The following is a 17656-nucleotide window of genomic DNA, read 5'->3' on the forward strand; positions in this document are numbered from 1 at the left end:
TGAGGTCGTTACTTAGCTACTTCATCAACATACTGTACTTACTTTGGTTAGTTTGAGAGGTTTTCTCCTCGTCTTTTTGCCTATCACCAAACGCTCACGTTCCTAAACACAAACATGATGTAGATGAACATCTCACTTAGTTCCTTTTCAAGTAACATTGTTTGCAAATATGCGTGTGCTTGTCCAGTCAGATCTAGCAAAGAGATTAAAATAGTCCATGAAAAGCTTCTGCCTTCTTGTTAAAAGGAGAGTAATGTTGGAATGAACAGTAGAGTGATCTAATGTAGATACTTCGAATGCTGTACACACCATGAATTATTAATAGCACAATTAAATAAACGAACCACCAAATCACTTGTGAAAATTATATCACAGTTTCATGTCTTTAAAATATATATTTTTCAAAATGTAATTTTTTTACTTCAAATCTGAAAGATCCATTTTGTGCGGTTTGATAACTATTCAACTGTGTGTACAAAGTTGACCTGAGTGAGTTCGTCGATGATGCCGCGTTGCTCTGCAATCTGGAGCTTGAGGAACTCTACTTCCTGCTCCTCATGGGCGTGACTTAAGTCGGTTAGGGAGCTGGGCCGCTTCAGCTGCTTTTGATGGGTTTGGTGCTGCAAGGGGGGTCCAGAAGCTTTTTCTTTCTAAGAGAGAGAGACAACAGGCAAATAAAAGTTGACCAGTTCATGTTTTTCTTCAAACGGCCGCTAGAGGTGAAAGTAAATGTCCCACAAAAACTACATTAATTCATTCATTTTCCATACCACTTATCCTCACTAGGGTCAGGGGTGCTGGAGCCTATCCCAGCTGACTCTCGGCAAGAGGCGGGGTACACCCTGAACTGGTCGCCAGCCAATCGCAAGGCACATGTAAACAAACAACCATTTGCACTCACATTCACACTTATGGGCAATTTAGAATCTTCAATTAACCTACCACGCATGTTTTGGGGATGTGGGAGAAAACCGGAGTACCCGGAGAAATCCCACAAAGGCACGTGGAGAACATGCAAACTCCACACAGGCGAGGCGGGATTTGAACCTGGGTCCTCAGAACTGTGAGGCAGGTGTGCTAACCAGTCGACCACCGTGCCGCCCAAAAACTACATCCAAGGCAAAAACATAATTATGATCGTTTCAAAATAATGAACGTAATTCATCTTTTTAAAATTTAGGACCAAGCAAAGTTGATTCTCACCATCTCAGCATTCTCGCGGCTCAAGTTTTTAAGTTTCTCCTCCATTCGCTGCAGTGTTTGCAGGAGGTCATCATTCTTCTTAGAGAGGCGCTTGGTCTTTTCAAACATGGGCTTCATCTGGCTCTCTGCCTCTCGAACTCTCTTCAACTGGAAAGTGAACAGTAACCAAACACGCTGTCATCTGGGTCTGTTGATGTCCTTCGCAACTGACACGTGGAGCATAAAATTAAATGTTCACATAGGTACAGTGGTGCCTTGAGATACGAGTTTAATTTGTTCCATGACCACACACGTAACTCAAAATATTCATATCTCAAAATCATCTTTTCCCATTGAAAAGAATGGAAATGCCAACAACCCGTTCAAGTCTCTCCTCACCCCTAAATATTGTTGTAATGTACTGTATATTTCAATGAGGGGAAAATAGCAATGCAATGGTAAAAAAAAGTACAGTAATGGCATAATTAAATAGAATAAAAAAGAATTCAACATTTTTTGTCCCATTGCATCAATTGAATGCTGATCCTTCTGATGTACCCACCTTGGCCACTTAGGGGCAGTATAACATTTTCATTGAAGCGCTATAAATCCAATCTGCAATATGATTTGCTGCGGAATGCAGTCCTGCCTCGATGCAGCAGCCAAGCATATTGGAGCAGGGTGTGTCCTGCCTACACCTCTAGTGAGATCCATAACGCCTAACTCCTCTCTCAGCTCACCAGTACAGCACTAATATTAGTCGTAATACGCAGACGATAAAGGATATATGAATGTAAATACTATTATGTCAATGTACACCATTTGTTTTCAATCCATTGCTTAAAGGGTTAAAGCACTGCAACATATATGCTAATTAGCGTTAGCACAGAGTTAGTGGACTGAAAGACTAACCTATGGTTGTTTTAAATACGGTACTCAAGATGTAATTCTCTTTGTTTTATGTTTACTTTCACAAACTTCACTTTTTTGATGAATTGTTCACTATTTGCCAACATGCTGCTTATAGTGTGTTGTGTTGAGTTCATTGCCACCGTACAGCACTCATATTTCAAGTTTGAGCTCACAAGTCAAAACAAATAAACAGTTGACAGCTTGTATTTCGAAAAACTGATAGTCGTATCACTGGAACTCAAGGCATCACTGTACTCCTAATCGTCTCCTATTTGTTTTGCACTGTTTTCTATGCTGATTGTGTGTGTATGTGTACTATGAATGACTGTGAATGCGTTGTCCTCACAAGTTCATTCCGCTCATCAGCCAGCAGTGCATTTCTGTCCTCCAGCTTCCTGATGACGGAGTGGAGCTCCGCTATCTTCAGTTGGAACCTCCTAGTGTCACGCTCCTCCGCCTCCTGGGAAGCAGGGGGGAGTGGGGAAGAGGAGGAGGACAAAAACTGAACAAGGGGAGGACATGCATGCAGACAGGCAGGTAGAGAGGTTCATGGGAAGGAGGACGTAACGAAATGGAGGATGAGCACGCATGAATGAACTGATGCCACTGAGACTTAATAAACATTTGTATACCTGTAGTATTATAGACGTCGCAGAGATGCATCCCTTTCAAATACTGAAGCACTGCATAAAAGATGTATTAATTTAGTTGATATATGTACCTGGTTGTTGAGCAGGTCTGTGTTGTCCCCAAGCCCAGGCACCACCTCTCTCTTTGGGCTGCTATGGTTGTATCTTTCGGCCTCTCGTACGTGAACCAGCTGCTCATCCAGGGCCTCCTTCTGGAGCTGGAGTTTCTGGGTGTAGCCGGCCTGCATCCCCAGCTCTCTCTCCAGGGCACACACCACACGGTCTTTGGCCTTTAGCTCATCCATCTATGGGAGAAGATGGGAAGGAAAACAGCGGTGGTAAGTTCATTAGTTGGAAAGATAACCTTAAATGAAAGTTTTAGATTTGCAAACCATTCTTTGTCCAAACATCCTGTATACCAAAGACAAAGCAATTATTGAAGACTGGCGGTTAATGAGCAACTGCAGCTTTTATTACAGAGTATCACCACAAGGTCCACACAATGAGGTAAAGTCACAGCAAGCCAGACAGCAGTACTTAGCCTCTAACCTTCATCAGCGAGATAAGCCCTGAGCTGAATCAGAAGCAGGAAAACAGATGCTGGTGAGTGAAGAGAGCTTTGGCAGGTGATGTTCCAGTAAAACTAACAGATGTTGAATTCGTCAGGCTAATAGAGTATGTTTTTCCCCCCAGCAATCTGTAGCCTTACCAGTCGTCGGATGTCTCTCTCACAGTCACGTTTGATGCGGTGCACTTCATCCTGGTGCTGCTGGTAAGCTGTCCTCAAATCAGCTGCTTTGGCTTTATCGGCTTGTAGTGCATTGGCCAGAGCCTCGTCGGCCTGCTTCTTGGCTGCCTTTAGTTCTTGGATCTAAAAGAGAGGTCAATATTGACAAATTTGTAAACAGCAGGTCCATTCCACTGATGAGTTGTCATGGCACAGTAGATGCATAGTTTCTCTGGGAAGGCGACCCGTAAAACAATAGCTTGGCAAGAGCCTTTTCCACACTGCATCCTGTTTTTATTGCATGGATAGCATCCACATTCCTCGTCAACAAAGAACTTGGAGCCGTGTAGATGCTGAAACGTACCTCTTGTTGTAGCTTTAGCCTCTCGGAATCGAAAGCCCTCTTGGCCTCTTCTCGAGCCTCTCCGAGAAGAGCATTTTTTAGCTTGTCAGCGGCTCCGTCTCTCAGGGCGTGCACCAGTCCCTGGAGCCTTTGTACCTCAGTGTCACGGATCTTAATAGTCCTGGCCAGCTCTGCTTCATGCTGCCGTGCGAGAGCTTCTCGTGCCGCTGCAGTCTCGCGTAGCTTCTCCTCATGGAGTTTAGCGCGCAGGTCAGTGAGCGCCACAGCGTGCTTGTGCTGCTCCAGCTCCCGAGCTTGACGCTGCTCCTGCAGTCGCTCACGCAGCTTAGACACCTGAAGAACGCAGCTTCTGTCAGCAATTACTCAATATACACTTTTTCAGTCACTTCAAGTCACTAAGTTTACAGTACAGTCCTATTTTAAAAAATGTTATTTTTTTTGCACATTACACTTAAATGTTTCAAATCATCACATGAATTTCAATCTCACACAAAGAAAACCAAAGTACATAAAATGCAGTTTCTAAATCATTATTTTATCTATTTGGGGGGGTTACGGGGGAGTCGAAAATTATCTGACTCTAAGTGAAAAGTAATTGCCCCCTGAACCTAATAACTGCTTGTGCCACCCTTGGCAGCAAAAACTTAAATCAAGCGTTTGTGATGATTGATGAGGAGTCTTTCGTTTCACTGTAGGACATTTTGCCCCACTCTTCTTCGCAGAATTGTTTTAACTCAGTTGCAGTGGGGCAAAAAAGTATTTAGTCAGCCACCAATTGTGCAAGTTCTCCCACTTAAAAAGATGAGAGAGGCCTGTAATTTTCATCATAGGTATACCTCACCTATGAGAGACAAAATATAAAAAAAATATAAAAAATTCAAAATCCAGAAAATCACATTGTGTGATTTTTAAAGAATGGATTAGCAAATTATGATGGAAAATAAGTATTTGGTCAATAACAGAAGTTCATCTCAATACTTTGAGACTTATACTGTTGTATACCCTTTGTTGGCAATGACAGAGTCTTCAAAAGGTTTTCACACACTGTTGCTGGTATTTTGGCCCATTCCTCAATGCATAGCTCCTCTAGTGCAGTGATGTTTTGGGGCTATCGCTAGGCAACACAGACTTTCAACTCCCTCTAAAGATTTTCTATGGGGTTGAGATCTGGAGAATGGCTCGGCCACTCCAGGACTTTAAAATGCTTCTTACGAAGCCACTCCTTTGTTGCCCGGGCGATGTGTTTGGGATCATTGTCGTGCTGAAAGACCCAGCCACATTTCATCTTCAATGCCCTTGCTGACGGAAAGAGGTTTTCACTCAAAATCGCACGATACATGGCCCCATTCATTCTTTCCTCCACACGGATCGGTCGTCCTGGTCCTTTTGCAGAAAAAACAGCCCCAAAGCATTATGTTTCCACCCTCATGCTTCACAGTAGGTATGGTGTTCTTTGGATGCAACTCAGCATTCTTTCTACTCCAAACACGGCAAGTTAAGTTTTTACTAAAAAGTTCTATTTTGGTTTCATCTGACCATATGACATTCTCCCAATACTCTTCTGGATCATCCAAATTCTCTCTAGCAAACTTCAGATGGGCCTGTACATGTACTGGCTTAAGCAGGGCCAGACATGTCTGACACTGCAGGATTTGAGTCCCTGGCGGCGTAGTGTGTTACTGATGGCAGCCTTTGTTACTTTGGTCCCAGCTCTCTGCAGGTCATTCACTACGTCCCCCCCCCTTGTGGTTATGGGATTTTTGCTCACCGTTCTTGTGATCATTTGGACCCCACGGAGTGAGATCTTGTGTGGGAGATTATCAGTGGTCTTGTATGTCTTCCATTTTCTAATAATTGCTCCCACAGTTGACACTCAATACAATACTCACTTTGTTCTGGACAGTGTGTCCCCCTCCTGCTTGAAAGACTGCGCGGACCAGCTCGCCCGTTTCAATAGATCTTTGGAACTGTGTGAAGTCTCTGCGTTTAACATCATCATCCCCCAACTCCTCTCCTCCAAACTTCTACAGCTCAACGTATCACCTGCCATCTGCTAGTGGATCTACAGCTTCCTGACGGCCAGGACACAGCAGGTGAGGCTGGGGGAAGCCACCTCATCCACACACACCATCAGCACTGGGGCCCCCCAAGGATGTGTTCTCTCTCCACTGCTTTTCTCTCTTTACATCAACGACTGCACCTCCACATGCTGTTCTGTCAACATTATCTTGATATTTATTTCCATGGATGTTAGACATGAGGTGCACCATTTATTATGTCATTAAAAGTCATAAATAAATAAATAAAATTATTGAATAAATTATGTTCCTGCTCTGTGTGGCAAAGAGAAGTATTCACGCTTATTTTTCATGGTGTTTTTTTAATCACTGATCAGTTTCTCCCCAAAGTAAATATAATTTGGCTTAGCATTGAGAAGTGGCCCCAGCAATGTACTGTATAATAAAAGATATTTCAAACATCCACCCATCTGATTTCAGGACGACGGCAGACTACACCCTGGACTGGTTGCCAGCCAATGATATTTCAAACACAATTTTTCCAATATTCCTCTCTGTGCTTCCATACCTTGCCCCGCTCCTGCTGCAGCTCAATCTGGAAGTCCATCATTTTGCTCCTAAGCTCTTCGTTGGTGGCCTGAACCGAGTCAGCCATCACTTCTAATTTCTCCAACTTCCTTCCCTTCTTAAGGGGCAGGGCCGCAGGGGGTGCGGCGGACGACATGGCACTTCCAACCAATCGGGGCAGACATGTAGAGGCAGGCACTGTGTACCAGGACTAGAGAATCAGTCAGAGCTGCTGCTGTTGTTGCTGCTATTGCTGTTCTTTACAGTGAGCCTCACTTGATGCATCATGGTGCTAGTTAAGTCTGAATCATGGCAAGAAGATGCAGAGGAGAGGAGTCTATAGGAGAGGAAGAGAATCACACAAAACAGACAACAGTTATAATATTATTACAGAGTAAGTTAATCAACCGTATGTACTATGGAAGTTATCCATCCATCCATCCATTTTCTGAGCCGCTTCTCCTCACTAGGGTCGCAGGCGTGCTGGAGCCTATCCCAGCTGTCATCGGGCAGGAGGCGGGGTACACCCTGAACTGGTTGGCAGCCAATCGCAGGGCACATACAAACAAACAACCACTCACACTCACAGTCACACCTACGGGCAATTTAGAGTCTTCAATTAATGCACGTTTTTGGGATGTGGAAGGAAACCGGAGTGCCCGGAGAAAACCCACACAGGCACGGGGAGAACATGCAAGCTCCACACAGGCGGGGCCGGATTTTGAACCCAGGTTCTCAGAACTGTGAGGATGACGCTCTAACCAGTCGTCCACCGTGCCGACTATGGAAGTTAGTGAAAAGTAAATTCAAAAGCATTTAAAATAACTAGCGAGTTAAATATCGTCTCAAATAGTTGCTGGGACATATAGCTATTCCAATGCCAAAAGTACAAGGTGTTTATTTGAAACAGACAACTATTGCAGAAGAGGCCTTTATTTGTACAATGTCCATTTGGATGTCCTATGATACCTGGTTCTTCAATCCTCAATCAGAGGCAGAACTATCCATCCATCCATTTTCTGTACCGCTTATCCTCACTAGGGTCACGGGCGTGCTGGATCGGATTTGAACCCAGGTCCTCAGAACTGTGAGGCGGATGTGCTAACCAGTCAGTCACCATGGTGCCGATTAGATTACATTATTCCCTACTTGTTTCCTTACCACAACGATAGACACCTGCCTACAAGTGCGGCTGAAGCGGACAAGCACAAGTGCTTTGGGAAAGTCACGATGATTTAAGATTTAGTTCTTGAAGTAGTAAGCTACTCACAAGGTCCTATTATAAGATATAAGCCAGGGGTCACCAACATGGTGCTTGTAGGCAGTGATCATTTGAAAATGTAAACACTTGTAGAGATGAATGGAAATGAAGTGTTCCATATTTATTCATTTCCTACCTTGTTAAGTCATTGTTGATAATTATTGTAAGAAAACATTGACATGATCAGTGTCTTCACATGGATGAATATCATCAATTATTAATAACATGTAATAAAAGGTCATTTAAGGACTTTCATTATTTCATTAGTGAGCATGAAACAGGTATCCATTTGCATTAATCAGCACCAAGTAGCAGCTCTCAGTTTCAAAATGGTTAATGACCCTATCTATAAGCTGTAATGTCAAATTTCTATTTGAGTTTGAACTTGCTGCTCATCTTAAAACCATGCATGTGTATTTTTTTTATATACTGCATGTTAAATTAATGAAGTGAGTTGTTGTCTTTTACAAAATGGCTTTCATGGCTTGGCTTGTCTAAAGGATTGATGCCCAACAACTGTGCCACGGCACATTAGTTCACCCTGAGAGATCATAAGGTATGCCACAGGAAATTATCCAATTATTATTAATTTATTACAAATAATGTATCTTGGTTCATCTGTCTATGTCAACGATATAGTGAGAGACAGATCAATTAAATGCTCTTCCAATCGATGGTAGAAGGTATAACGATAATTAATGTGTATCCAACAGTTGACATTCATACGCAGAATAGCTTTGTGTTCAACTAAACAGTGCCACATTTCACACGAAGTAAATTTGTGAGTAAATTAAAACAAGATCATCATTATTTCAGTATACATAATTTTGTGACATTTTTTCTAATATAAAATATGTTCCTTGACTCAAATGTTGGGAAACACTGTTCTAGACAGGAACCAAGCTACTGTATATAAATAATAAAGCAAACCACCAAGTAGGGCCATCAAAGAAGATGTTGAGATCAATTACTAATTGAGGCATGGTGTCTATGAGAGCAGAGCCCATTTGCCAAACTGAGAGTGGACTCGTCTAATCCCTTCTTTACAAAAAAATATAAAGCTAAGTGAGCCATTCCAACCACATGCAGTGCCATCTTTAAATTGGGCTGGCATTACCCAACATTGGTACAACACAAACGGATGGCTACAACAGTTGCCACGGAAACCCATGCTCCCTCAAAAGTATTTTGCTCTCGTAGTGAGAAATGACGAGTTGGAACAGTTTCGGATTGGGTTTGAGCTTCTCAAACAAACAGTACAGAAGCTGCACATTTGAGAAACAAGCATCCAAGCACTGCGTTATCTAATGCAATCTCTAGGCTGAGGTTGACTGAGAGGCAAAAATGTGGTGATACTGGAGGGCGAGGAAGCACACACACACTATGCGTGGTCCAAACCTTGGTAAGCAATACGAGAAGGAAGCAAGACAGACAAAGGTTACGGCTTATATCAATAATAGAGAGAGAGAGAGAAAAAGCCTGCAGGGAAACAAACCTTCAAGCGTCTCCACTGTCTTACATTCTCCAACCCCCACAAGCTGCCATAGCAATAGAAGCAAGCAGAGGCAACCGGGGATCTCACGCTTGTTCACAGAGATGTAGAGAGTTCATTCAGTGATAGAGCAAGCAACGACACAAGTGCACATTATTTGAATCTTTACACAGAATTATCAGGGAGCGACACATTCATTCCAGCACCAGAAGCAGCCTTGCCACTAATCCTCATTAAAAGTACTTACAGTGATTCATTAGACGTGATTTACAAGCATGTGCATGAGAAACTGCTAATAACTGCAAAGAGGGGGTACGCAAGTTGAAATGACTGCCAGATGGTTAAACTGGTTTATCGACATATGGGAAGGAGGTGCAGATTTCCATCCAACAAAGATAACATATAATTTTCTCATTTTTCTTTAGTTGGAAAATGCAAAACCAAAAAAAACAAGGGGCTCTCGCAAAGCCTCGTGGAGCCACAGGCTGTCTAGATAACAGTCAGAGGGCTTATGCTGACAATGTTGAGGTTAAAGGAAATTCAGGAATGTTATGAGGCAAACTGGAACATTTTATAGGGGCAAAGCACAAGAGTATTTAACATTCACAGAAGCAAACAAAAAGCGCAACAACACAGAGCTCGAATAACCTCATTCAATGAAGGAAGAGCCAGAGAGCCTTCAAAGGTAGTGAGTTACTCCAAGTATTAATAGTGAATAAAATGGACCATTTAAATTCACATAGATGCCACCCGAAATTATGTAAACTCTTATACATAATATTGACTTGAGGATAACACGGTGGAACGGTGAACGACTGGTTAGAGAATCTGCCTCACATTTCTGAGGACCGAGGTTCAATCCCCGGCCCCGCCTGCGTGGAGTTTGCATGTTCTCCCCGCGCCTGCGTGGGTTTTCGCCGGGCACTCCGGTTTCCTCCCACATCCCAAAAACATTCATGGTAGGTTATGTGACGACTCTAAATTGCCCGTAGGTGTGAATGTGAGTGCGAATGGTTGTTTGTATGCGATTGGCTGGCAACCAGTTCAGGGTGCACCCTGCATCCTGCCCAGAAGACAGACAACAAACTTGTAGATTTAAAACATATTAATAAAACTTAAAGGGACTTATTGTACTTTATTTGGACAGTACACGTCACAAAAGTTTAAACCTCCTACACTTAGTAGTTAGCCATTACTCAGTTATAGACTTTCATAAAACTTTGTGGAGGGGTGGCACAACCCTTAACAACACTTTCAATTTTGGGCCAAATCTGAGTAAAAAGGTATATATATCATTTACGTATTTCAGTTTGTTCGTAATAAAACCATGCTCATCCTATTAATGCAACTCAGTAGTGTGGCAATAACAAACCAACCTTATAAAAAAGAAGAACAATTTCATCACAATCATTAAGGTAAAATATAAACATTAGTGATGCACCGAAATAAAGATTCTTCACTGAAACCGAAAACCGAAACTGAGGAACCCAAGACCAAAAACCGAAACACCAAAAGAAATTAATCAAACTTGATTTGTAAGCGCTTTTCATTAAAAAAATAAATACATAAATACAAAATGCGCAACACAAAGTGCTTTACATTAATTAATTTAAAAATAAATTCATCTGCCAATTATTAATTATAAAACTATGCCATTTATTAGTGAAATTACATTTATGGCTATCACTGCAGAGGTGGCAACCTATAGAAATTTACTTCCAGAACAATTTGTCTGAATTTCCTTATTTTTAAAATTACATGACCGCAGGTAAATATTCTGCATTCTGTAATATTTCACAACATAATTATTATTTTATAATCTTTGATAAATGATGCCACACATTTATTCTTATTGTTATTTTAACGTATTTATTGCATCAATCTTGGAATACTGGACGCATTTGCAGTCAAATGTCTTCTTTTGCATGCTTTTTCTGTATTTCCTGTATCCACGATTGCTGCTGAAATTATGCCAATTTCCCCATTGTGGGACTAATAAAGGTTATCTTATACAACCCACTTCTTGAGCCGTCACCTTATCGTGGTGGAGGGGTTTTTGTGTCCCAATGATCCGTGGAGTTGCCCACGGTGAGGGCGCTGAGCAGGTGTGGGTATACTTATTGACCCCCGGCTTGTCGCCTGTACGTTGGGGTCCACCCCGGTTGACGAGAGGGTAGCCTCCCTCCGCCTTCGGGTGGGGGGATGGGTCCTGACTGTTGTTTGTGCCTATGCACCAAACAGCAGTTCAGAGTACCCACCCTATTTGGAGTCCTTGGAGGGGGTGCTGGAGAGCGCTCCCGCTGGGGACTCCATCATTCTGCTGGGGGACTTCAATGCTCACATGGGCAATGACAGTGAGACCTGGAAGGACGTGATTGGGAGGAACGGCCCCCCAGGTCAGAACCCGAGCGGTGTTCTGATATTGGACTTCTGTGCTCATCACGGATTGTCCATAACGACACCATGTACAAGCATAAGGGTGTCCACATGTGCACTTGGCACCACGACACCCAAGGTCACAGTTCGATGATCGACTTTGTGGTCGCGTCATCAGACTTGTGGCCGCATGTCTTGGACACTCGAGTGAAGAGAGGGGCGGAGCTGTCAACTGATCACACCTGGTGGTGAGTTGGCTCCGATGGTGGGGGAAGATGCCGGTCCGACGTGGCTGGCCCAAACGTATTGTGAGGATCTGCTGGGAACGTCTGGCAGAATTCCCTGTCAGAAGGAGTTTCAACTCCCACCTCCGACAGAACTTTGCTCATGTTCCATTGCTGAGGGGGCCGACCGGAGCTGTGGCCGTAAGGTGGTCGGCAATCCCCGAACAGTGAGGGATGCCGTCAAGCTGAAGAAGGAGTCCTATCGGGCCTTTTTGGCCTGTGGGACTCCTCAGGCAGCTGAAGGGTACCGGCTGGTCAAGCGGAATGCAGCTTTGGTGGTCGCTGAAGCAAAAACCCGGGTATAGGAGGAGTTCGGTGTTCGGTGAGGCCATGGAGAAAGACCTCCGGACGGCTTCGAGGAAATTCTGGTCCGGTGTCTCAGGATGGTGAAAGCAGTGCACCACCAACACTGTGTATAGTGGGGATGTGGCGCTGCTGACCTCGACTCGGGACATTGTGAGTTGGTGGGGAGAATACTTCGAAGACCTCCCCAATTCCACCGACACGCCTTCCCATGAGGAAGCAGAGTCTGGGTTCTCTGCGGTGGGCGCTCCTATCTCTGGGGTTGAGGTCACCGAGGTGGTTAAAAAGCTCCTCGGTGGCAAGGCCCCGGGGGGGTTGACATTCGCCCGGAGTTCCTAAAGGCTTTGGATGTTGTGGGGCTGTCCTGGTTGACACGCCTCTGCAACATCGCGTGGACATCGGGGATAGTGCCTCTGGATTGGCAGACTGGGGTGGTGGTCCCCCTTTTTAAGAAAGGGGTGCTGGAGAGGAGGGTCCGTTGGGAAGTCGAATCTCAGATTCACGAGGAGCAGTGTGGTTTTCGTCCTGGCCGTGGAGCAGTGGACCAGCTCTACACCCTCGGCAGGGTCCACGAGGCTGCATGGGAGTTCGCCCAACCAGTCTACATGTGTTTAGTGGACTTGGAGAAGGTGTTTGACCGTGTCCCTCGGGGAGTCCTGTAGGGGGTGCTTCGTGAGTATGGCGTACCGAACCCCCTGATACGGGCTGTTCGGTCCCTGTACGACCGGAGTCAGAGTTTGGTCCGCATATCCGGCAGTAAGTCGGACTCGTTCCCGGTGAGGGTTGGACTCTGCCAAGGCTGCCCTTTATCACTGATTCTGTTCATAACTTTTATGGACAGAATTTTAAGGCGCAGCCGAGGCGTAGAGGGGGTCCGGTTTGGTGGCCTCAGTATTGCATCTCTGCTTTTTGCAGATGATGTGGTTCTGTTGGCTTCATCAAGCCGTGACCTCCGACTCTCACTGGAGCAGTTCGCAGCTGAGTGTGAAGCGGATGGGATGAGAATCAGCACTTCCAAATCTGAGACCATGGTCCTTAGTCGGAAAAGGGTGGCGTGCCCTCTCCAGGTCGGGGATGAGATCCTGTCCCAAGTGGAGGAGTTCAAGTATCTTGGGGTCTTGTTCACGAGTGAGGGAAGAATGGAACGGGAGATCGACAGGCAGATCGGTGCAGCGTCTGCAGTGATGCGGACTTTGACGCCTCCCTGGTGAGGTGTTCCGGGCATGTCCCACCGGGAGGAGACCTCAGGGACAACCCAGGACCCGCTGGAGAGACTATGTCTTTCGGCTGGCCTGGGAACGCCTCGGGATCCCCCCCGGAAGAGCTGGATTAAGTGGCTGGGGAGAGGGAAGTCTGGGTATCCCTGCTAAAGCTACTGCCCCCTCGACCCGACCTCAGATAAGCGCTAGAAAATGGATGGATGGATTATACAACCCCAATTCCAATGAAGTTGGGACGTTGTGTTAAACATAAATAAAAACAGAATACAATGATTTGCAATTATGTTCAACCTATATTTAATTGAATACACTACAAAGGCAAGATATTTAACGTTCAAACTGATAAACTTGATAGTTTTTAGCAAATAATCATGAACTCAGAATTTTATGGCTGCAACACATTCCAAAAAAGCTGGGACAGGTGGCAAAAAAGACTGGGTTACTACGTATATCACAATCATGTTCAACCTATATTTAATTGAATACACGACAAAGGCAAGATGTTCAAACTGATAAACTTTATTATTTTTAGCAAATAATCATTAACTTGGAATTTTATGGCTGCATCACGTTGCAAAAAAGCTGGGACAGGTGGCAAAAAAGACAGAAAGTTGAGGAATGCTCATCAAACACCTGTTTGGAACATCCCACAGGTGAACAGGCTAATTGGGAACAGGTGGGTGCCACGATTGGGTATAAAAGGAGCTTCCCTGAATTGCTCAGTCATTCACAAGCAAAGATGGGGCGAGGTTCACCTCTTTGTGAACAAGTACATGACAAAATAGACGAACAGTTTAAGGACAATGTTCCTCAACGTACAATTGCAAGGAATTTAAGGATTTTATCATCTACGGTCCATAATATCATCAAAAGGTTCAGAGAAATCACTGCATGTAAGCGGCAAGCCCGAAAACTAACATTGAATGCCCGTGATCTTTGATCCCTCAGGCGGCACTGCATCAAAAACCGACATGTATAAAGGATATCACCACGGGCTCAAGAACACTTCAGAAAACCAATGTTAGTAAATACAGTTCGGTGCTACATCCGTAAGTGCAACTTGAAACTCTACTATGCAAAGCAAAAGCCATTTATCAACAACACCCAGAAATGCTGCCGGCTTCTCTGGGCCTGAGCACATCCAAGATGAACTGATGCAAAGTGGAAAAGTGTTCTGTGGTCTGACGAGTCCACATTTCAAATTGTTTTTGGAAATTGTGGACGTCGTGTCCTCCAGGCCAAAGAGGAAAAGAACTAGGCTTTACACGATCAGGATTTTTGGGGCCGATCAGCGAGTTTAAAAAAACGATAACCGATCACATGATAGAGGAATGTGTCTATTTAAATGACCTGTTCATTTACTGTATATACTTGTGTACCTAATTGCTAAAAAAATCTATTTACAATAAATAATGTATCTTTGTTTCTCTATTTATGCCAGTGAGGCATAGTGACAGACAAAACAAATGAATGGTCTTCTATTAGATGGCAGGAAGTACATACAGTAATTAATGTATCCACTTTTTGTGACATTTTTGTTTGTTGATGTGCCGTGAGATTTTTCAATTGGTAATGAGTGTATCCGGTCGCATTTGAGTTGACAAGATAAAGGCCACTGATCGTAAAAAACGCGATGCGGTGGTATCGGAGTACAAGATTTTATTGCAGTAGTCTGACATAGTGCAAGTTCTTCTCTCTCTACACGAACGACTGCACCTCAACGAACCCGACTGTCAAACTCCTGAAGTTTGCAGATGACACCACTGTCATCGGCCTCATCAAGGACGGTGACGAGTCTGCATATCGACAGGAAGCGGAGCGGCTGGAGCTGTGGTGCGGCCGACACAACCTGGAGCTGAACACGCTCAAGACTGTAGAGATGATCGTGGACTTCAGGAGGCATCCTTCGCCACAGCTTCCCCTCACGTTGTCCAGCTGCCTTGTGTCAACCGTCGAGACCTTCAAGTTCCTGGGAATTACAATCTCCCAGGACCTGAAGTGGGCGACCAACATCAACTCCGTCCTCAAAAAGGCCCAGCAGAGGATGTACTTCCTGCGGCTTCTGAGAAACCACGGCCTGCCACCGGAGCTGCTGAGACAGTTCCACACAGCGGTCATCGAATCAGTCCTGTGTTCTTCCATCACAGTCTGGTTTGGTGCTGCTACAAAAAAGGACAAACTCCGACTGCAACGGACAATCAAAACTGCTGAAAGGATTGTCGGTACCCCCCTACCCGCCCTTGAGGACTTGCACGCTGCCAGAACTAAGACAAGGGCGTGCAAAATCCTCTCGGACCCTCCCCACCCCGGTCACCAGCTCTTCCAGCTCCTTCCCTCAGGTAGGCGCTACCGATCAATGCAAACTAGAACTAGTAGACATTCCAACAGCTTCTTCCCTCTTGCAATCAACTTCTTAAACAGCTAACCTATAATTCCATTACAACAAGCTGGCAATTTTTTGACTTGAGTTCGTTGTCACATTTCTGTGGGGCCAATTATGTATTACTCGTGCACTCGCTGTAGTTGTCTCGCCATGCTGCACTATTTGCATATACTGGCCACTCATGCCAGAGTAGGATCTGCTCCATTTGCACACTGATTGAGGAGTATCTGTAACATTTGCACAACCATTGTCCCAGATTATCGCACTACTCGTCACTTTAAACCGCATACACTCCTTGAAGTCTCAGCGCCCTTTGCACAATGGTCATTGCACCGGACTATTTTGATATTAGTCATTCGAACTGCTCTAAGTGCTAGAGGACTCTGCTTCTTTTTGCACAATTGTTTTTTGTCAATGTCTTTATGTCTCCAAAGTGTTCTGTAAATTGACTGTCTGTTGTACTAGAGCGGCTCCAACTACCGGAGAAAAATTCCTTGTGTGTTTTGGACATACTTGGCAAATAAAGATGATTCTGATTATGATTCTGATTCTGAAGTGTGAAAGAGCAAATTTGTCTTGTAGTCTGATCCGGCATTACTTGTTGTCCGTCTCAGTGTGTTGTCTGTCCCACACCGGCAACATGTTTTTTATTTCTTTCTTTCTTTAAAATAACTTTATTGGCCGTCAGATATTTACAGGTCAAAGTCAAAAGACATGCAACAAGGCTTAAAATAAACTAGCTTTTGGATTATATACTGTGAACAATGGCGACGCGGAGTAAATTCATTGATCAGATTGGCGAATTATAACATTAAAGCCGATCAGCATAAAATGCTAAGTATTGGCCGATACCGATAAGACCGATAAAATCGATGTAAAGTCTAAAAAGAACCATCCGGACTGTTATGGACGCAAAGTTCAAAAGCCAGCATCTGTGATGGTATGGGGCTGTGTTAGTGTAAAGGATATCACCACATGGCCTCAGGAACACTTCAGAAAACCAATGTCAGTAAATATAGTTCGGCGCTACATCCGCAAGTGCAACTTGAAACTCTACTATGCAAACCAAAAGCCATTTATCAACAACACCCAAAAACGCCGCCGGCTTCTCTGGGCCCGAGCTCATCTAAGATGGACTGATGCAAAGTGGAAAAGGGTTCTGTGGTCCGGCAAGTCCACATTTCAAATTTTTTGGGAAATTGTGGACGTCGTGTCCTCCGGGCCAAAGAGGAAAAGAAGTGCCAATGGCATGGGTAACTTACACATCTGTGAAGGCACCATTAATGCTGAAAGGTACATACAGGTTTTGGAGAAACATATGCTCCCATCTAAGCAACGTCTTTTTCATGGACGCCCCTTCTTATTTCAGCAAGACAATGCCAAACCACATTCTGCACGTGTTACAACAGCCTGGCTTCGTAGTAAAACAGTGCGGGTACTAGAATGGCCTGCCTGCAGTCCAGACATGTCTCCCATTGAAAATGTGTGGCCCATTATGAAGCGTAAAATACGACAACGGAGACCCCGGACTGTTGAACAGCTGAAGCTGTACATCAAGCAAGAATGGGAAAGAATTCCACCTACAACGCTTCAACAATTAGTGTTCTCAGTTCCCAAACGTTTATTGAATGTTGTTAAAAGAAAAGGTGATGTAACACAGTGGTAAACATGACCCTGTCCCAGCTTTTTTGGAATGTGTTGCAGCCATAAAATTCCAAGTTAATGATTATTTGCTAAAAACAATAATATTTATCAGTTTGAACATTAAATATCTTGTGTTTGTGTGGGGGAAGATGCCGGTCCGACGTGGCAGGCCCAAACGTATTGTGAGGGTCTGCTGGGAACGTCTGGCAGAATCCCCTGTCAGAAGGAGTTTCAACTCCCACCTCCGACAGAACTTTGCTCATGTTCCGGGGGAGGCGGGGGACATCGAGTCCG

The 17656-nt window shown here is 44.3% G+C and overlaps 2 protein-coding genes across 10 annotated transcripts in view; one reads left to right on the forward strand and one right to left on the reverse strand.

Annotated features, from left to right (window-relative positions):
* jakmip1 (janus kinase and microtubule interacting protein 1) overlaps positions 1-17656 on the reverse strand; it is a 39182-nt gene that overhangs the window by 11369 nt on the left and 10157 nt on the right. For 6 of the 9 annotated variants that reach the window (XM_061788732.1, XM_061788730.1, XM_061788735.1 and 3 more), the window contains exons 2-10: positions 6676-6736; positions 6401-6597; positions 3815-4147; positions 3433-3594; positions 2816-3028; positions 2441-2596; positions 1204-1350; positions 486-650; positions 43-102 (exon numbers count right to left, since the gene is read on the reverse strand). In XM_061788732.1, coding sequence (XP_061644716.1) covers positions 43-102; positions 486-650; positions 1204-1350; positions 2441-2596; positions 2816-3028; positions 3433-3594; positions 3815-4147; positions 6401-6597; position 6676 — 1434 coding nt within the window. In that variant the 5' untranslated portion in view covers positions 6677-6736. Of the gene's footprint in view, positions 1-42; positions 103-485; positions 651-1203; positions 1351-2440; positions 2597-2815; positions 3029-3432; positions 3595-3814; positions 4148-6400; positions 6737-17656 lie in introns of all 9 variants that reach the window. The other 3 variants (XM_061788733.1, XM_061788728.1, XM_061788729.1) reach the window with 2 other exon arrangements.
* On the forward strand, positions 2879-15917 carry LOC133485214 (uncharacterized). Its single transcript, XM_061788628.1, has 3 exons — positions 2879-3004; positions 3427-3495; positions 15083-15917. The coding sequence occupies exons 1-3, from the start codon at positions 2879-2881 to the stop codon at positions 15758-15760; spliced, it is 873 nt and encodes a 290-aa protein (XP_061644612.1). The 3' UTR covers positions 15761-15917.

Source organism: Phyllopteryx taeniolatus, chromosome 10 (genome assembly GCF_024500385.1).
Source record: "Phyllopteryx taeniolatus isolate TA_2022b chromosome 10, UOR_Ptae_1.2, whole genome shotgun sequence".
Lineage (NCBI taxonomy): Eukaryota > Metazoa > Chordata > Actinopteri > Syngnathiformes > Syngnathidae > Phyllopteryx > Phyllopteryx taeniolatus.

Excerpts from the sequence above, each read along its gene's own strand:
- LOC133485214 (XM_061788628.1), top strand. The coding sequence starts at position 2,879 with ATGGTTGTATCTTTCGGCCTCTCGTACGTGAACCAGCTGCTCATCCAG. Across the intron at positions 3,005-3,426 it reads TCCAGGGCACACACCACACG|CCTTACCAGTCGTCGGATGT; the intron begins GTCTTTGGCCTT and ends AGCAATCTGTAG. Across the intron at positions 3,496-15,082 it reads ACTTCATCCTGGTGCTGCTG|TTTGCAGATGACACCACTGT; the intron begins GTAAGCTGTCCT and ends AAACTCCTGAAG.